This window comes from Strigops habroptila, chromosome W, assembly GCF_004027225.2.
Source record: "Strigops habroptila isolate Jane chromosome W, bStrHab1.2.pri, whole genome shotgun sequence".
Lineage (NCBI taxonomy): Eukaryota > Metazoa > Chordata > Aves > Psittaciformes > Psittacidae > Strigops > Strigops habroptila.
The window spans coordinates 17,316,176-17,338,111 of record NC_044301.2 but is presented as its reverse complement, the minus strand read 5'-3'; the positions used below and the strand labels follow the sequence as shown (position 1 = coordinate 17,338,111).

Genomic DNA, 21,936 nt, shown 5'->3' with positions numbered 1-21,936 from the left:
AAATTTTGTCTACTGTTAGCATCGATGGGTTTTATTGGGCTGGCATGTAAGCCCCCAGCCAGCCCCTCATTCACTCCACCCTATCTCACTACAACAGAGGAAGAGAACTGGAAGTACAAAAGCAAGAAAACTCATAGATCAATATAAACAGAGTTTAATAAGTGTGTGTGTGGGGGGGGGAGCAGTGATGCAAAGGTGTTCTCATTTCAGCTGGGACAGAGTTAATTTCCTTCCTGGTTGCTAGTACAGTGCTGTGTTTTGGCTTTAGTCTGAGCATAATGTTGATAACACACCAATGTTTTAGTTGTTGATAAGTAGCATTTACCCTGATCAAGAACTTTTCAGTCTCTCATGCTTTGCCAGTGAGGAGGGGCACAAGAAGCCAGGAGGAAGCAGAGACAGGACAACTGACCTGAACTAGCCAAAGGGGTATTCCATACTGCAGCATGCCATGCCCAGTATAGAAACTGGGGGGAGTTACCCAGAAGGGGTCAACTGCTCTTCAGGGACAGGCTGGGCATTGGTCAGTGGGTGATGAGCAATTGTACTGTGCATCACTTAGGGTTTTTGTTTCATTCCTCTCTTTATTATTATATTTTACTTCAATTTATTAAAACTCTTACCATCTCAACCCATGGGGTTTACCTTTTTTCCAGTTCTTCTTCCCATCCCAACTGGAGGGAGTGAGCAAGCAGCTGTGTGGTACGTACTTGCCATCTGGGGTTAAACCACAACAAAAGGCAACCACTCGCTACCTCCTACAAGCAGACTAATGGCCAGCCAGTCTCTGAGCAATGATTACCTTCCCCAAACCTCCATCCCCTCACTTTTTTTGCTAAACATGACATCATACAGCATGGAATATCCCTTTGGTCGATCAGGGGCAGCTGTTCAGGTTGTGTCCCTTCCTAACTTTTTTCATCCCCAGCCTCTTCATTGGGTGCAGCACAGTGGAGAAAGACTAGATACTATACAACTACTGCTCAGCAATAGTCAGTCACAGATTGAAAACACAGCACTGCATTGGCTACTATGAAGAAAATTCACTCCATCTCAGCCAGACCCCATACAGCAATGTACAGCCCAAGTCAAATTCACATGGCTAGATGCCAAGCTTTATCCTCACTTGGGGGGGGGGGGGGGGAGAAAAAAAAAAAAATTTCACATACATACTTCAGATCTAAATTAATGTTTAAATTTTGGAGTGAGGCCCCAAAGACAATTTAGGCTGATCCAAATCTCACCTCCCACAGTCCTTCCCCTTTTGCACCAGTGGTATTAGTGCTGGTGCAGACAAAACGGAGCAGTTCAGGCATTGATATTGCTGAAGTGTGATTATTTAAGGGATGAAACAGCTAAGCATCTGGTCATAGGAACACTAGACCAGGAAGGAATAAACACTAATTCAGATCTAGCTTGGCTTAAAGTAATAAGGGGCAACACTTCACTTCGAAAAGATAAATTAAGACATGTTTGCATTTAGAATTATTTCCCTTACAACTCCATTAACTTATGTAAGTGTTCACATACCATCAATGCTACGGAAGTCCAGTAAGTATGTCCTGCTGTCCACCTGATATAACTGTAGACTCATTTTGGAATATGCACTGGTCGCTGGATTCTTCCTTCGAACACGCAGATAGTATGGATTTACAACCTAGTATGAAAGATTTGAGTTAGTAACTAGAACTGCTTAAGGAACACTGCATATTGTTTTTCTTGTTTCAACTCACTGGTATTATCAAGGGATTTCAGGCTTTCCTGTCAAAGCTTTTTTTTTTTTTTCTCTAAAACAAAAAAGAAAAACCCACAACCAAACAAAAAAACCCTCACACACCAAAACAAAAAATTCCACCTACTCAATGCGTTCCCACAGCCTCAATAGAAAGGTTAAACACATTTAGCAAGATTTTTTCCTGTCAGCATTAATAGCCTCCCCCAAAACACTTCCTGCACAGCAAGCACAAACAGTCAGCACAGGCATGTGAGATTATTTTCCAGCACAGGAGAATGTAGTTTCAGACTTCTATTGTTGTCTGGCTTAAAGATCTTTTACCTTCCATTCATAATCCAGTTGTTTAATTGATTGACAAACTTCAGCCATGATATATCATGAGGTCGACTCTGCCTCCGTATTCCCAAGTGCCACTTAGCTCTTCTTACACCTTGGTGTTTTAACTTCTGTGGATTCAGCTCATCAAGAGTATGAGAGGACATGGTGCTTCAGCTACTAAAAATGGCACTCTTTCAGGATGAGGGTGAGACAGATTGTAATCATCATTAAAAGAATCAGGTGGGCTTGCAGCCAAGTCTTTGGCCTCATTCATTATTCTTCTATTATCTATAATGAGGTGATAAGCAACCACTAAAGGGTCCTGATGATTTTGGCTGTATAGACAACTTAGCACTTCCTCTTCAGTGCATTCAAATTTCTCACACACTTCTTTTAAGGCTTCATCATCAATCATGGTAGAACTATATGATGGGTCTTCAGGAAACAAATGTTTGGGAAGGTCCTGCTTAAACCATTCATGTTCCCTAGATTTAAAAATAAACAAAGACTGAGTATATATGTAAAGCAAGCCTTTTTAGTATTATTTAAAAAAATAAAAAAAAAAAATTATTCTTAGTCTGTACAAAACTCCCCATAGTTGTCAGTCCAAGTCACCTTCCGTGCAGCACAAGAGTACATAATAGAAAGTAATCACCTCCTTCATAAGGTTCACAAGATTTTGCTAGACATTTTGCAGGAGACTGAAAAAATCCTTTCCTGTAAGTTTCAACTACCCAACCTCCAAAAATATCTTTGTATAACTCAACCAGCCTTTTTGTTTGTTTGTTTTTTACTGCTATCTTAGTTTTGAGTCATTTTCAACTGAAAAGTATACACTACCCACTTGAGTTGTGTCATTCCCCCCCCCCCCCCCCCCCCCAAGTACATACATAACAAATTGAAGAAAACTTGATACTGAATAATTTCTTTGTTAGATGTTTGGACATGAAGCTTTGAACATTAAAGTCACATGCTCCCCACCCCTAACAAGCTGTCTATATTCACACACCCTCAAAGCCCCCTGCTGTCTCTTAGAGACTTAGAGTTGAGGGAAGTCCATGGAAGAGTCAATCTGTACCTCTTTGCTACTGTATCTGTAGGCTAGTATTCATAAAAGGGAAAAGGAAATATACAGAAGGAACCAAATATTTAAGTTGCCCAATCATACAGGGGGAAAAAAAAAAAAAAAAAATATGTTTTGCGTGCCTAGAGTAAGCTGCTTAACTAGCCAAAGGACATGGCATGACACTAATTTTAAAAGTATCCTAGGCTATAGCATACAGACTTGCTACAGATTTGAGACCAGTTATATGGATCAAGTTCTAGTCAGTATGAGCCTGAGAACACACCTCAGCACAAATGCGTTGAGCAAAATGAACTTTCATCATAAGCAAGCAGTTAATTTGGAATAGAAAAAGCTTTTCTTATGCAACTACAAAGCACAGCTCTAGCTGAATAACTGAGCCGAGGAGTATTTTGTTACTATTCATTGCAGTAAGCCTCTTCCCTTGCACACACACACCCACTCCTAGAGTTTGTCCTTTAAACAGAGATGACATGTCTCATGGCTAACAGGACAAAGTTGTTTAGGATTCAAAAATCCATCTGTGCTCTGTAGTCAACATTTTTCAACATTTTTTTCATATCACTTCTCTTCCAGACTTATTTAATATGACTTAGATGAGTGGATAGGAACTTAGCTTAAGTTTTACAATGCTTAGTTCACACAGTGCTTTGATTTCTGCAAGAAAGTACTTCCTGATGTAATAAAGTAACAAGGGATATGCATACCACATTTTTTGTTCTACTGAAAGAACATGAACATTGCCAACTTTTTAACTTCCAACCCTAAAAGAGGAATCATTTTCACTAAGGTATTATCTCAGAGCTCTCTGAGCTTCTTACAAAGGAAGCAGGAAAACCTAACTAAGCTACTGCATGAAAGACAGCTTTATCAGCTACCTTATTTTTTATTCTACCCACTACACACTTGTGAAAGCAGTCACCCTCTCCAGAATCCTATCTTGGAATCTGGAGCCCATAATGGCTATCTGTAGCTACGAGCTTTAACTTATCAGTATTTTATGTAGTAATTGTCACTCACACATAGATTCATGCCAGGGCTTTGAAGCTAGAATAGAAAGTGCCATCTTATACACGGATTACTCAGCTTTAACAGATGATTTTTCAGTCTGCAGAAATTTGAATAAAAGTAGCAGTCATCAGGTTAGAGTTCTAACTTCCCCTCTCAGACATTTACAGTACAGAATATCGGTTCTTAACAGCAAAAAAAAATTCTTGCCCAGAGAAGTCAATACAGTGCAGTTTTTGCAAACCATTCTACAGGTAAACATGCTTTCACAGTCTTAAATCTAGAGTTTCTCAGAATTTCTACATGTAACATATATATTTGTTTTACTGCGACCTTCAATAGATAATTCATTGGCCACTGGAACCAGAGCTAAAGCCAAACAACCAGAAGTTGAATTTTTCATCTCAGACTATAAGACAGGAACGAGCTATAAGAATGATTTCTTTGTTCTGCAAATTTTCAATGAGATTACCATTCAAATATCCTGTGATCAGACATCAGTTAATGTTTTACCTAATGTTTCTGATTGTTGCTCTCTTCATTGGATCTACTTGCAGCATGTGTTTCAGAAGACTAATTACAGATGGATTCAGGTACCGAGGGGTATAAAAGATGCCATCACATATCTTCTTAAAAAGGGTTGGCACATGATCATCATCAAATGGAAGTGTTCCACATAACAAAGCATAGAGAATAACTCCACTGCTCCAAATATCTGCTTCTGGACCTGCATATAATCTGTGAATGAGTTAACTATTAGCAATTTGTGCTTAATACATTTCAATAGTTTGGGTTTTTTTTTCCTACTTTCTTACATTGTATCACATTAAGAGTGTGAACTTAGGACAACTAATCTGCAACACCATTTCAGTGCTATGCCTCCCTCGAACTCTAGTGTCCTTCCCCTCCAAATATATAATAAAAGCCAGGGCATGAGTACTTAGTTTTCCTCTCTAGTGTATTAAAATAGTCCACAGATACAATTTAAGACAATGATAAACTGGAATTTGCACCTACTGCCAAGAAAGCCCACATTACACATTATCACTGAGTGGAATCTATGCAGTCATCTAGCCTCCAAATCTTGGAGGCCAAGAACTTTTAAACCAATCCATATAGCAGAACTTGTCACATCTTCTATGCTACTGCCTGAATTAAATAGACATTTGGCCTCCAATCAGCAAGAGATACTAGGGTGGGTAGCTGAAAACAGATTTGACAATCATGGAGTCCAAAATAAGGGGAAGTTACCTTCAGACTGAGTTTCTATTCTGTAGCAGATATTTTACTGCTACTCAACTTCACAATAGACTTTGCCTGTATTTCTATCCATACCTCTGCTTCCAAGATCTGAGCTGTGAGATTTTTAAACCATTTCAGGCACACTGTACGCACTGGATCTTGGACATTAGACATCACCATCACCTTACAGGAGCTATTCAAAGCTAGTTCATTGAAGCCTTAAATACTTTGAAAAATTATCAAGGCAATTAAGAGTTCAGCCCAGGGTTTCTCAGCATCAAGCTTGTCAATTGCACTAGTTTTGTAGCTTTTAGAATTAAGCAGCAAAATGACTGAAGTACATGCACACATGCATCTAACAGAAAAGAAACTACCTTCCTGAAATTATTTCTGGTGCAGCATAGTTAGGAGAACCACAGCTTGTTCTTAAAAACTCTCCATCTGACATCATATTTGAAAGACCTAAAATTATATAAGAGTAACTAGTAAAGATTCAAAGAGCAAAATAATTTCACACTGCATACACTACCTAGAACAAATAAATCACTAGTGATCCGAATTAGAAAGTTAACTAATTTATCTCAGTAAGGAAGCAACATTGTTTGGAATTATTTAAATTTTTATGAGAATACCACATGATCCCGCATTTAGTTTACCAGAAATTTGAGTAACATAATCCATTATTGCACACAACCTAGGAATGTTTGAAAACGTATTCATTCCAAGACCAAAAAAAAAAAAAGTCCATTTCAGATTACACAGGCATGATACAGAACAAAATTGCTCTAAGGAAGAAATGAGCATAGCAAGATTGCAATTTGGTCATTAACAAGAAAGTGTCTTAAAAAAAACCCCACCATATTTACTTCTAAATGCCAAAGTGGAAGATGCTACCAGAGTTGCCTAAAATTCTGTAAGAGGTTATATAGAAAATGGGAATTGAGGAGTGCACACAGCTTCACCACAATGTAGATACCTATGCTGTTTCAACTCATTCCTGAATCACTGCAGTTTAGTATAGCTTGATTTCTAGATACAGTTAGCAATTAAAGCATACTTGAGAACAAGGCCATCTTCATTCACCAGCCCTCAGCATACCCTACGATCAGTAAAGAATTACCACTTCTAGAATAGCTGTGGAAAATATCTTCTAGCTTCCTCAGTGAAGGCTGCATAATCAAGATAATTACAGGCCAGAGAATTCAGTCTCGGAGAAGGAATTATGCCCTTTTACTGGGGGTGGGGGATATGAAAGAACACAGCTTGGCTTTCATAAGCTAATATACAAAAGCTTTTAAGTTCTTGTTTAATAAGCTTGTCATGATTAACTGAGTGCTACAACTTTTCTGTTACTTGAGTTATGGCAAGATATTTTATAAATTACCGTACTTCATTTCTTCACCAGGTAAGCCATTTCACCCAAAGCATTTTCTATTATACTTGAGAAATCACAATGAATCCCAGCACCCGCATGCCTGAACACCATACTTTTAAGATATACTTAGAATATTCAGCATTACCTAGCATCTTTTAGAGACCTCCAAGTGCTTTACAAGGGCAGGTATTAAATAATATCATAGAATCATAGAACAGAATCATAGAATAGTAAGGGTTGGAAAGGACCTGAAGATCATCTAGTTCCAACCCCCCTCCCATGGGCAGGGACACCTTGCACTAAACCACGTGGTCCAAGGCTCTGTCCAACCTGGCCTTGAACACTGCCAGGGATGGAGCATCCACAACCTCCCTGGGCAACCCATTCCAGTGCTTCACCACCCTCACTGTAAAGAACTTCTTCCTTATATCTAATCTAAACTTCCCCTGTTTAAGTTTCAACCCATTACCCCTTGTCCTACCACTACAGTCCCTAAGGAAGAGTCCCTCCCCAGCATCCTTATAGACCCCCTTCAGATAGTGGAAGGCTGCTATGAGGTCTCCATGCAGCCTTCTCTTCTCCAGGCTGAACAGCCCCAACTCTCTCAGCCTGTCTTCATACGGGAGGTGCTCCAGCCCTCTTATCATCCTCGTGGCCCTCCTCTGGACTCGCTCCAACAGCTCCATGTCCTTTTTATGTTGAGGACACCAAAACTGTACACAATACTCCAAGTGAGGTCTCATGAGAGCAGAGTAGAGGGGCAGGATCACCTCCTTTGACCTGCTGGTCATGCTTCTTTTGATGCAGCCCAGGATACGGTTGGCTTTCTGGGCTGCAAGTGCACACTGCTGGCTCATGTTAAGCTTCTCATCAACCAACACCCCCAAGTCCTTCTCTGCAGGGCTGCTCTGAATCTCTTCTCCACCCAACCTGTAGCTGTGCCTGGGATTGCCCCAACCCAGGTGTAGGACCTTACACTTGGCTTAGTTGAACTTCATGAGGTTGGCATTGGCCCACCTCACAAGCGTGTCAAGGTCCCTCTGGATGGCATCCCTTCCCTCCAGCGTATCAACCGAACCACACAGCTTGGTGTCGTCAGCAAACTAAATATGCCTACAAGAAATGTATTGTGATGTTGTAGCAGTATGGATACCTTACTCTGCTTATATAGGCAGCTTTCCTGATTTAGATAGTTCTAAACTAGCTAGTCTTCTCGGCAGCTGTGTTAAACAGCTAATATATAAATGATTAAGTTTTCTGATTAGTTAGGCAGCTATATAACAAAGCTTGCAAAATTAACTATTCTTATTTTACCTTTTATGCTTTAATTAAATTTTTTCCAATCACATCTTAAGGTATTTTAAAGTGAATTTAGAGTAGTTTCATAGGAGTAGTGTATTTTACTAGAGCAATATGGTTCTTGAACATGATGAACTGTCCTTGCACTGTACTTCCAAGAGAGCTAAGCATCTGCATTTTACAGATGGAAAAACAGGTAATGAGAGTAAATTTTGAAGCAGCGAGGTGGGGAACTAAGTCTATTTAGCATTTCAGAGAAAATATTTCGCAAGACCAAAGAAGACAATTCACAATTTCACCTAATCACAGAAAATACCTGACTTGAAGAGAAAGCTTTAGAGGAAAACAAGTTATACATATGTACAAGAACACCATTTTGTTTTACATTCATACTCTTCAGGTTTTCTTGTATTATGTCCTACTACTGGGATATTCAAGTATACATATTTTATTAAGTATTTACCATAGTAATTAACAGGATTTGAATAACACTAGAAATGTGATCAGATATAAAATAACTATGCTTACCAAAGTCAGCTATCTTGGCATTCATGTGTGCATCAAGCAGCACATTTTCAGGCTTCAGATCTCTATGTACTACCATATGCCTGTGACAGTAATCCACACCAGAAAGGATTTGCTGGAACAGACATCTACTTTCTTTCTCATCAAGCTAAGACAAAAAAAAGGTTTTAAACAATTTTGAGACAGGGAAAAATAACTTGGTTTTCCTCTATATGAATTAAAAGAAATTTTTCCATGACCTAAAGTTATCACTCAATTTTGATACTTTATATAGCAGATGATCAGAACTTGTAGCAGAAAGCTACAAGTTTTTGTTTGTACCACATCATTTTGTTTGTACCACAGCTCTAAAATGACTAAACCAAAACAATATCCACCAACTCAAGAGTTACCAAAACTTCTCAATCACACTTTTTAAATTGGTTAGGCAGATATACTCAGTAATTAGAAATATTAGCACCCAAACATTATCTTTAATTAGAATATCAATGAACTTCAATATTTAAGCATGGTGTAAGATTTAAGTTGACAAAAACTGCTGACACTCAGTACAGAAATGATAAATTTTAGATGCTACTTATGTTCCTATTAGCAGCTAGCCCCAAACAGCAGACTTAGCTGGGTATTTCCTATAAACACACCCTAATCCATGTCAAAGTTTGCTCAGTCTAATTAACTAAAAGTATCCTGGCTATCTACATGGTTTGTCAAAAGTGACTTTAGGACTTTCACAGAAACCATTCTATCAGTAGAAGAGGATAAGGGCACAACAGTAGCTTTCCAATAATTGGTTATACTGAAGAAATAGTTTTCAGCTACTCCAGTTTGTACACAGTATTGTAAATTAACATATCAGTATAACTTATTCTTCAGCAGAGTGGAAAAATGCTAATCATACATAAAGATCTGAAACATTAATATAAACATTTTTCTTAGTTTCAAAACAAGATGTAATCATTAAGTATAATTGCTAACTGCAAAATTAATGCTGAATACGTAAAAAACAAACCTTCATTTAACAGGAACATTGCAAAAGCAATAACAGAATGTAAGTCACTGACTTGTAGAGTTGGACGACCACTTACCCTTCCATTTTTACAGATATAATCAAACAGTTCTCCTCCTGAAACATATTCCATCACCATGAAAATGTCAGTTGGTATACTGATGACCTGGTACCTGATAAGAGAAGATATCTGTTAGTCTATGCACTCAGTAAAAGAAGCTAGTTACGGTTAATTAAAAACAAAGTTGGTCAAAGAGTCAGATAAAAGGATACATTAAAAAAAAAAAAGCCAATTTACGGCTACTGGAATGATAATATTTTTCAGAACCTATTTCCTGTCCTTTCACTACATGATGCCATCATTGCCAAGATTAGCAGGGAATTTGTATTTCCCTCCAGGAAGATCAGTCTTCATACTTTCAGACGACTATTCTTAGTCCAAATGATTTCTTATGAAGCCATTTTCAGGGCTGCTTCACAGACATCTTAGTACAGTGAGGAAGGAATTCAAAAGGACTTTGCTAGTATAGTATCTCATAAGCATACACCTTCCAACCTTAAGACAGACTTGAAAAAATATTCATAATAATTAAGAACAATTATCTTTTACAAAGAGACCTAAATTTGTCATTAGTATTTAAGAGTATTAACACCCTGGTTATATTTTTATCATTTTATTTGAAGTTTGATAAAAGCTTTGAGGCTTTGAAATAACTAGTTTATAGTTAAACTCCCCACTTCAGAGATTCATGTTTTCTACAAAGAAAAAAAAAAAAAAGAAAAAAATGAATTCACGCAAACTACAGAACTAGGCCAGGTTGCTCAAGGCCTCATCCAACCTGGCCTTAAACACTTCCAGGGATGAGGCACCTACTTTGGGCAATCTGTTCCACTGTCTCACCGCTCCCATAGTAAAGAATTTCTTCCTAGTGTCTAACCTACAGCTACCCTCTTTCAGTTTAAAGCTATTCCCCTCCTTTTCCAATCACTACATGCCCTTATAAAAAGTCCCTCTCCAGCTTTCTTATAGGCCCCCTTTTAGGTACTGGAAGCTGCTCTAAGGTCTCCCTGGAGCCTTCTCTTCTCCAGGCTGAACAAGCCCAGCTCTCTCAGCCTGTCTCCATAGCACAGGTGCTCCAGCCCTCTGATCATCTTTGTGGCCCTCCTCTGGACTTGCTCAAGCAGGTCCATATCCCTCTTGTGTCGGGGGCCCCAGAGCTGGATGCAGTACTCCAAGTGAGGTCTCACAAGAGCAGAGTAGAGGGGCAGGATCACCTCCTTTGACCTGCTGCTCACACTCCTTTTGATGCAGCCCAGGATACGGTTGGTTTCTGGGCTGCGAATGCACACTGCCGGCTCGTGTTGAGCTTCTCATTAATCAACACCCCCAAGTCCTTCTCCTCAGAGCTGCTCCAAATCCATTCTCAGCCAAGCCTGTAGGTGTGCTTGGGATTGTCCTGACCCAGGCACAGGACCTTGCACTTGGCCTTGTTGAACTTTATGAGGTTTGCACTGGCCCACCTCAAAATGCTGATTCTAAGACAAGGGGGAAGAGACACACTTCAGCTGAGACAAGTTATTCTTGAACTGCATAGACAGCATTGATTTCAGACTATCCAGGTGAATGTATGTGTGCACATATTTATGCGTGTTTATCTGTTATAACAGCTTAGCATTATAGTGTAACATTTCAATAATCTCAATACTATTCCAAGGCAGTTATCAACATGAGATCTTCAAAGTTAACTTTATTTAACATCTTATTAGTCCAAGATGCTTTATTTTCACTAATTTTCTCTCAATACCTTGGTTGAAAGTATCATGTACTTAAACATGAACATTCTGAAGCCATGGCTAAAGACACTCTACAGAAATAGTATTTTCATACTTTTAATCCAAAGATTACAGTGCAACCTCATTTCTAACAGCACTACTGTTAATGACCTTTCCCATAGTTGTGAAATCCATGAGCTCCATGCTTCAGGCAAACATAAGCAACAGTTTATAATTTAGAACTTTGGTGATTTTCCATCCTCTGGATAGTGACATAGCGAACAATGCTGGGAGATAAACCTCTCAGCATTACTGAGAAGAACAAGCCATTCTGCACCTCACATTTTCGGCCTCTTTGAAAACTCAGCCATACTTCTCTATTGTCAGTTTATTTTTCTGGTTATGGAAAAGGAGGTTATGGAATAGTTACATACCTATAATATAAATAAGGTTATCAAACCACACAGCATAGATTACCAGAATGTACAAAGAGGCAATTTGTCGTGGTTTGAGCCCAGCCGGTAACTCAGAACCACACAGCCGCTCGCTCACTCCCCCCCTTCTTCCTCCCCCCGCTCCCGGAGGGATGGGGAGGAGAATCAGAAGAATGTAACTCCCACGGGTTGAGATAAGAGCAGTCCCACAACTAAGGTATAATACAAAACCACTACTGCTACCACCAATGATAATAATGATTAGTGAAATAACAACGGGAGAGGATACAATTGCTCACCACACGCCGACCGATACACAGCCCGACCCGAGCAGTGATCTGGGCCTTCCGGGTAGCACCCCCCTGGTTTATATACTGGGCATGACGTGCTGTGGTATGGAATACCCCTTTGGCTAGTTTGGGTCAGGTGTCCTGTCTCTGCTTCCTCCCAGCTTCCCCTCCTCCCTGGCAAAGCATGAGACTGAGAAAGTCCTTGGTTGGAGTAAACATTACTTAGCAACAACTAAAAACATCGGTGTTATCAGCGTTGTTCCCAGGCTGAAAGTTAAAAAACACAGCACTGCACCAGCTACTAAGAAGGAGAAAAATGACTGCTATAGCTGAACCCAGGACAATTTATAATTTATTTCCTCAGACCAGATATAAGGGGTCTACTCTGGGACATATTTAATTGTACTCCAAACTCTGCTGATGAACTATTGATGGCGGGGGGTTAGAACTAGATGATCTTTAAGGTCCCTTCCAACCCAAACCATTCTATGAGTCTATGATCAAACAGATGCAAATAAAGTACACTGTAAATAATCACATTTATTTAGACAAGTGGTAGCAGCTATATTGAAGAACTCTGAAATATCAGATCACATTTAACAGACTGCACATCTTTCAGAAAAACCTTGCAGATCACCATCTACATTAGGTCACTGACCAACATGTCCCTGAAAAAAAAAAAAAAGAAAATTTTGAGTGAAGAAAACATAATAAACTTACTATAGAAACACCCTTCACAATCTTGTTCTTAAGTTTCTGAGCAGAAACAAAGATCGACTATAACCAGAAAAAAGAATACAGAATCAGCAGCAACTAAAAAAACCCTAAGATGGATGTTACTATAAGTATCCATCATGTCACTACTTTCCACATTACTTACAAATTCTTTGGGTAGGTAAGATCTAATGGAAGCTCTCTGCCTAGCAGAGATGATCAGCTTTGTGAAAATGCATTACTGAGTACACTGAAAATAGTTGCATACTCGGAAACTAGTTATTTCCCTAACAATATACTGCTAATAGTAATGCCCTTTAAATGTGTTTCAGATCAGCAAGAGATTACTGCTTAAATAGATTCAATTATAGCAAGCAAAACTTACAGCTTAATTATATGAGGATGTCTGAAGAGTTTGAGGTTCTGAATCTCCCTGCAGATTTTTCCTACAACATCAAGGCTGCGAATCTTCTGTCAATTCAGGATCTTCACTGCAACTTTATGCCCAGTTAACTCATGTTTGCCAACTGCAAGGAACAAAGTATTTAGAGTTCTTAATTGCTCTGTAAAGACATTAATTGGGCCATTTCAACTATAACCAAGAAATACTACAGTTAAGATGTAAGCATTTCACATATTCTCATTATCTTTGGGGAGGTTGAAAACCAGACGGTATGTCATTTCTTCTACTCTACCCCAATTCCCTTCACAATTTTATCATTAGAAGATGAATTGGATATGTAGGAACAAACCTTAAACTAACCCTCAGAAGTCTTGCAGCATAACCGTGTTTTTGCACTATTGCAAACAAACAAAATATTTTGCATCCCAAAACACTGCCATCCTTTCTAATTAGGGAGACCATTTTCTTTCCCTGTATAAGTCACTCCAAGCTTTTGGTTCATTTGGTAACCCACTCAGACGTGCTCTCCTACAGCTCTTCTACTTTATCTGCAAGGATGCTCTTACTTGCTATCCTTCCCTCAAGAACCTCATTTCAGCAATTACTCTGAATTACTACTAAGAGTATCTGATCAGTTTACTTGAGAAAAAAAAAAATAAAAAAAAATTATCTGTCCTTGGAGCAGTCTGACCCTATATAAGCTCCACATTCTGTATAGTAAACACAAGGGCTTTATTATAAAATAAGCAGCAAAAGTTATATGAAGTGCAGAAAATAAAATCCAATAGTAACTATGAGAAGCAATGCAAACATGCAACCTCTTACATTCTTCAGTTTCTTTCCTACTTCTAGGAGTTTAATTTTTCTTTAAAAAGGGGAACTTGAAAGTGCAAAATGTTTCCTAGATAGTTACCCCCTACCTTAAAATCATTAATTTTGCAGGTGCTCTTGAAAGTAGCCACAACAGAGTTGCTAAGAATATTTTTCTTAAACCCAACACTGAATCACAGATAAGCCACAGAAGGCAAGCATCTCTTCCACTAGAAGGCTTTGCTATCTGCATTGGTTTCTACATGCAGTGATTTAACACTACTACTATCATAACTGCATCACCTTCATCCACCACCCTGAATTCTACCACCTTCTGAAGACAAACCAGATTCCAGGTACACCTACAGGGCTCATCCTTGTCCACTTGAATGGACACTGATAAGAGACCTCTGCTGAACACAGTACTCATTCATCTGGGTGCCTCCCCTCACTTGAAAGTTTAACTAAGCCCCAGGCTTCAAGCTTTATTTGAATATATCCATGGGAAGCTGTGGTTAGCAGTAATCCACAAAAATCTATCTGCGTTCAACAGATAATTTTGACAGGATTAGCAAACACCTATCAATCTGTAAATCTCATTCGCAAGACTTTTGACTCTATATAAAGCTAAAAACCAATGCAAGTGAAAAGAAATTCTTAGCAGAGACAGAGAGATAACAATAAGCATCTGAGTGATTATTCTTACAACAAAAATATGGCCACTGTGTAAAATAAAGCAGTTTGTCTAAACTCCTGTAGGAAAGTAACTAAGCAGTGGATCATCCAAGACACTGAACCATCATGATGCAGTGGTGAGATGTCTTCTGTACCTGAGGAGACAGAAAGGCTCTGCCTGCAAGGTGAAAGAACACATCCCCTCATTTGGAGGAGCCAATATTCATCACAAGTTCTAGACAGACCACAAAGCAGCAACAGGCAAGTGCCTAGAACTGTAAAATCACATCTCCTACAAGAATTATTTGCTTTCAGACCTACAATTAAAGCAATTACATCCCCATTTTTTCTTCAGTTCAAAAGCAATTGAGGCTTTAAAGGAACCCAACAAATTATATCACTATACCCAAACCCTAATGAGTAATGAATCACTAACATAAAACACTAGAAAAGCAGCTATTGCATTCAAATTAGTATTTGCCTATCAGCAACATGAACTAAGTTAAGCCAGAAGTATTTATAAAAAAACCCCACACTTTAATCAGCAAGCTAAAATTCAGCATTAATTTGTTAGTAAGAAACAGCTTCTCAGAAACTGACAAATTAATTTGCATCCTCCTTTGGTTTACAAAGTAGTAAACTAAACGTCTCCTTAAATGTAAGTAGCATATACATTTGAGCAATTCTACAGCTTAGCATATAACTTATGTTTGACAAGCATTGTGTTATAAAGTTTCATTTATCAGCAAGTCTGCTTCATTTCTGACTTGTCAGTCTACTTTATGATGAAAACCAGAATTAGAACTCAGAAAAACATTAGAAGGTAATTTATTAGCTACAACAATCTATGTTCAATATGTAAGACATAAGAATGTATCAAAGCACATTTTTCATTCAAAATAATTAAATAACATTTTCAGTTGACAAAAAACACTTCTAGCCATCACAGCCTTTAAGATTGGGTGCCTCAAGCCTTGACTTTGACTGTTGAACTTCATGAGGTTGGCATCAGCCCACCTCACAAGCATGTCAAGGTCCCTCTGGATCCCATCCCTTCCCTCCAGCGTATCAACCGAACCACACAGCTTGGTGTCATTGGCAAACTTGCTGAGGGTGCATCAATCCCACAGTCTGTCACTGACAAAGATGTTGAACAGGACCGGTCCCAACACTGACCCCTGAGGGACACCACTCATTACTGGTCTCCAAGTGGACATCAAGCCGTTGACCACAACTTTGCGTGCGGCCATCGAGCCAGTTCTTTATCCACTGAGGGGTCCATCTATCAAATTGCTGTCTCTCCAATTTAGAGACAAGGATGTCCTGCGGGACAGTGTCGAACGCTTTGCACAAATCCAGGTAGATGACGTCAACTGCTCTGCCCCTGTCCATCAGTTCCGTGGCTCCATCATAGAAGGCCACCAAATTGGTCAGGCAGGATTTCCCCTTAGTGAAGCCATGTTGGCTGTCACCAACCACCTCGTTGTTTTTCATGTGCCTTAGCATGCTTTCCAGGAGAATCTGCTCCAAGATTTTGCCAGGCACAGAGGTGAGGCTGACTGGTCTGTAGTTCCCCAGGTCTTCCATTTTCCCCTTCTTGAAAATGGAGGTTATATTTCCCTTTTTCCAGTCATCAGGAACTTCACCTAACTGCCATGATTTTTCGTATATGATGGACAGTGGCTTAGCAACTTCATTCGCCAGCTCCTTCAGGACCCACGGATGGATTTCATCAGGTCCCATGGACTTGTGCACATTCAGGTGCACATTAATATTTTATAGTAAAACATACAGACAGCTCAAGAATTAAGACTGCCTACTTTCATTACATATCCGGTGATGTGTTAAATAAATGCAGCATAATTAGCTTCCAGGCTATTTCTGTAAACACAACTGAAAGCTTTTGCTCCTCCAGCGATTACTACCCGCTGCAGAACTGCAGGTCCCGCGCCCCGAGATATCAGCTAATACATCTTCTCTTTCCTGGAAGACGTTCACAGCATACCAGACACTACTTCCACACCACTACACTCGGTCGGCGGCATTTAGACCGTAGCGCCAGGCCCCCCCTCAGACACCACGGCTGGGACCGAGGCTCCAGCTAACGGCCCATGAAACGCCTTCTCGCGGCTGCCCCGACGACACGTCAGCCTTGCAGTCGCTCCCCCCAGCCCCTCTCCCACCGCCCTCATCGGCCCACGGTGCTAGCGCCAACACAGCCCAGTGACTCACTCGACCCAGGGGGTACGGCCGGGCAGCGCCTAGTAGCTCAGGTTTCCCGGCGTCGCCCCCAGTGAAGCTCAGACATCCTCCCACCCCCAATGCTCTGAGCGGTAGAGAGAGCGGCGACCTGGGCCCCCACACACCTCCCAGTCAGACCTCGACGACCACCTAGCCCCAGGCCCAGCCGCCGTGAGGCGACCGCAGGCGATCGCATCCTTCAGCCAGCAACGGAAACTCCGTTGCTCAGCCCAACACTCGCCCGGCGCGCTACCCTCCACAATCTGACTGGACCGTGCCGCTTCCTGGGAGAGACGGCGATCCCGCTCACCCTTGACTTTGCCGAAGGTACCTACGCCGAACGTGTCACCCAAACTGTAATACCCAATCTTTATCCACCCATGTTCCTGCTTCTGTTTATCCGCCAACAGCGCCATCTTGAGCCAAGGCCCGAGTCCGCGCAAAGCACGCACGCCGCAGGGCTAGAGGGAAGCAACCACGCGACTCGCGTTCGCCCGCCCCGAAACCCGGAAGTGAATCCTTCCCCGGGGATAAACCATTGCTCTTCGAGGAGGGGGAGGATTGGGTTGTCTTAGCGGTGCTCTGGGGGGAGTCGTTCCTGGTGGTGCGGTGATGGCGGAATAGGAGAAACAGTCCCCGAAGGTTGTGGGGCGTAGTGAGGCGGCTGGGGCATTTTTACACCACCATCACTTCCCCCGAGGAGCATTAGGGGTTCACCCGGGGTTTCGGGACCAGGGGAGGATGGTGGGTGCAGGGTGCTTCTCAGTGGTGGTGACGGTTCCTCTCAGCGCCGGTGCAGTGCGAGGGGTTGGCCTGGGCTCGCCCGTGTCGGAAGTGGCACCGCCTGGAAGCTGAAGCTCCCTTGTGTTGCCGGCTGGCACCGCCATCGCCCATGGGGCCTGTGCCCGTAGATAGCGGGAAGCTAGGGCTAAGCGCTCCCCACAGCAGGTGTTGTCCTTCCTGATGCCAAAGCGAGGAGGTGCGTCGAACATACACGTACTTTTAATTGAGAAATCGTGCTATTGCAATAAGATCACTAAGCTGTCTGCATTGCCGCAGCCGCGGGGTGCTGTGCAATGTGCTGCTGCACGCTGCAAGGCCTGCCTGCAGAGAACATATAGCAGCTCTCACTGGGGCAGCGGCTGAACACCCACACGCAGGCAGGATTTCAGGCACTAATAATGCAGCATGTTGTGTATCACAATTTAAAAGTCCATTCAAGATGCAGGCACTGATACGCTTGGCTCTGCCAGTGATGCTGAGAGGGCTGATGGCCAGCAAAACCATTTTGCCACTCCACGTGAGGAGTAGCATCCAGGCATGGGGAGCATACTGTTTCCAAACCATCTGTGCTCAACGGTGAAGAAAGGTCTGTGACAGTTTAAGATGAAGCAAGCTGGTAAAGCCATGTTTCTGCCACTCTGCCTTGCTCTGACATAAGCAAACACCAATCTGATCTTTCAGCAAGGTAATTCAGGAGCATAAGCTGCCAGATCAGCCTTAACGAAAAATGAGTATTGGCATCCTATGACAGAAAACGTAGCCATCCTCAAAAACCAGATATGTCAGGTCTCTGTATTTACAATCAACCTTGTAAATTAAATCTGTTAGTTCTCCTCCCCTTCTCCCTTCCTCTACCTAGATCTAAATCCAGACCCTATTGTGGGAATATGAAGAGAAGTAGGGCCCTCTACTACCTTGATTAGATAACCTGTCCTCCAGTTTGTCTTGCCAACTCATTCATTCATGTTGCATTTAGGGCAGTATCCTTCCTTCCGTTCATGCATTGTGTGCTTTCTACCTACCAAAGACTATATTATTTTATTGTTGACTATAACTGGATTATTTTTTAATCACTTTTCAACCCTGCCTTCAAAGAAACAGATGAAACTGGAGAGAGAGTGACAATTGGATGGATATTTTTGCATGGAGAGATCTTCATTACTATGGAAGAAAAATCTGAAAGATAAAAAATCCTTTAAAAAAAAAAATTTATAAAACCAAGTAATTTGTTCAGCTGGTGCCAAAACATAGGCTGGTAAGCAATGTAGGGACTAGTCATAATATCTACCCTGTTAAAATTTGCATGACATAATATTGTAAATGGTAAAATAGTAAACCCAAGGAAAAATAATTTTTATTTGAGCAATTTAGAATTTTAATTTCAAACATTTTCATGAGGATCATCTTTGAGCAGAAAATGTGAGAAGCTTTCAGCCTGCACTAATCAACCAGTATAAAGCTTCAATATAAACATAATAAATTAATATTAAAAGATTGTACCTAGCTCAGCATCAGTAGGCTTGAGAATCATGTTGTCATGCAATTTTTTTGTTCTTGTAATTGGAGAAGAAGAATAGAGAGTATAGAAATCTGGTATTTTCTCTTTATCCAGATTTGAGCTCTGTAGCAGAACTTCCTATCTGCTGCTGCTGGACCAACCCATCAGTTGCTAACAGAGCCTTGGCATATGTACAGAAAAAGCAGGGGGGGGGAAACGTGCAAGCATCAAACTTTGTACCCATCTGTATCCATGTGATTTCCTACAGTTCTGCTTAAATGGAAATGGCATCCTCTATTTTTAAGGAAAAACAAAACAAGTTCAGGGCTATTAGCTTCCACAAACTTGGCTTTTAAATTACTTAAATTTCAATTCTAAAATAAAATGAGGTCTTAGCTTTAAAAATGCTAACATTAAAAGGTATTTGATATTGACTAACATAAACTCACCAACTTTTTACTTTGTGGCATATTTTATCCACCAACACTGCTTCCCATATCCTACAACAGAAAAATTAGTAAGCATCAAGCTAGACATTGTTTTATTAAAAATGTTTTATGTAGAAGGCTGGTTAGTAGATTCAAATCTGAGAAGCCTCCAGTGGTGCCCTTGAAGAAACCACACAAGATAGAACCAAGAACAGTTAATAGAAGCCACAGAAATACAAAACCAAGCATGTAAGTAAAAATAAAAAAAGTTCAGTTCCAAGAGTTGAATGCTGCTTAGTAGGATGTGTTTGAACTAAGTGATAGCTGGGACCATCTGCAACTACTTGAGCCAGCAAAAAGCCTGAAATAGTCTACCAGTATTTCTAGGATATATGGGGAATATATAGTAAGAATGCACCTATTTGATAAAATAGCTGAAAACAGTTCCTGTAAGTGTACCTGAGTGTATGACAGGATTCTAGTGATTAATAACATTTGTGTCATGGTTCTAAAGAGAGATCAGACCTTTATAGGTTCTAGTCCATAACAAACATAACAAAGCATGCAAGGCTGCATGAGCTTTTTCCTGTGCTAGCACTTGTTAGTAAAAAAAAAACCCAAACCAAACAAAAACCAAAACCAAACTGAGACCACTAACATGTTTTTTTTCTTCAGTTATTGATCTGTTGGGAAAGTACATTATTGCAGTAAGGTGGGAATCAGTGTTTGAGTTTGGTTTTGTTTTTTTTTTCCTTTTTCTCCCTTCATCTTCCTGTAAAATGCAAAATTAGCCCCACCAACTGATCAGTGATCTTATTCTCCTCCAGGCTATTGTAGATTGGCTGGGTTAAGTCCAGTACAGAAGAAAGGTAAAGTTGAAGTATCTCTATAAGAGTACTTAGTAAGGGGCACTGGCTTCAAGTTAGAGGCCATGTCTAATTTCTCAAGCATTTCAGCACTTGGCTAAAGCAGCTAAACACTTACATTCTGTATAGGATCCTATCTATGGCTTTGTGGAAGGGCTAATCTGTAACATTGTAGGAAAAGCAGTGTATTTTAAAAAAAAATACATGCTTAGGATCTACAGTTTAGTGCTACACACTGATTTGATTTAGTGTCGTGGTTTAAGCCCAGCCGGTAACTCGGAACCATGCAGCCGCTCCCTCACTCCCCCCCTTCTTCCCCCCCCGCTCCCAGAGGGATGGGGAAGAGAATCGAAAGAATGTAACTCCCACAGGTTGAGAAAAGAACAGTCCAATAACTAAGGTACCATACAAAACCACTACTGCTACCACTAATAATAATAATGATAAGGGAAATAATAACAAGGGGAGAGAATATCAAGCTAAAAAGGGAAAAGGAAAAGAAAACAATAAACACAAGTGATGCCCAATACAATTGCTCAGCACCCGCCGACCGATACCCAGCCCAACCTGAGTAGCGATCTGGGCCTTCCAGGTAACTCCCCCCAGTTTCTATACTGGGCATGATGTGCTGTGGGATGGAATAGCCCTTTGGCCAGTTTGAGTCAGGTGTCCTGTCTCTGCTTCCTCCTGGCTTCTTGTGCCCCTCCTCTCTGGCAGAGCATGAGACTGAAAAGTCCTTGATCGGGGTAAGCGTTACTTAGCAACAACTAAAACATCACTGTGTTATCAGCGTTATTCTCAGACTAAAGCTGAAAATAGAGCACTGCACCAGCTACTAAGAAGGAGAAAAATAACTGTTACATCTAAACCCAGGGCATTTAGCTGCTTTGGCAAATTGAAAAATAAATTATACATTAGTCCATGCATGTTAGCTAGCTATTTATTCATCATTTTCTCATTGGAGCATCACCCAGTAGGGAACATGCTTTCTCTTTTAACAAGTCCGTTCCCTTTTTGTGGCCCCTTTTGTTTCATCAAGAACCCACTGACCAATGCCCAGCCTGTCCCTGAAGAGCAGTCGGCCCCTTCCGGGTAACTCCCCCCAGTTTCTATACTGGGCATGATGTGCTGTGGGATGGAATAGCCCTTTGGCTACTTTGGGTCAGGTGTCCTGTCTCTGCTTCCTCCTGGCTTCCCGTGCCCCTCCTCACTGGCAGAGCATGAGAGACTGAAAAGTCCTCGATTGGGGTAAGCATTACTTAGCAACAACTAAAACACTGGTGTGTTATCAGCATTGTTCTCAGACTCAAGTCGAAAACACAGCACTGCACCAGCTACTAAGAAGGAGAAAAATAACTGTTACAGCTGAACCCAGGGCATAGGCAAAGATCTGTACTAAGTTCAGTTAATTATTGTTTTGTATATACAC

At 40.8% G+C, this 21,936-nt stretch overlaps 1 protein-coding gene across 1 annotated transcript; it reads right to left on the bottom strand.

Moving 5' to 3' along the window:
* Positions 1-1,522: 1,522 nt before the first annotated feature.
* Positions 1,523-17,819, bottom strand: LOC115619258 (5'-AMP-activated protein kinase catalytic subunit alpha-1-like). The gene is given in 11 exon segments (XM_030511307.1): positions 1,523-1,657; positions 2,057-2,107; positions 2,110-2,216; positions 2,219-2,538; positions 4,659-4,883; positions 5,762-5,849; positions 8,590-8,734; positions 9,672-9,765; positions 13,189-13,330; positions 17,243-17,393; positions 17,814-17,819. Coding segments are annotated over 11 exon segments (1,464 nt in total).
* Between the last annotated feature and the right edge of the window lie 4,117 nt (positions 17,820-21,936).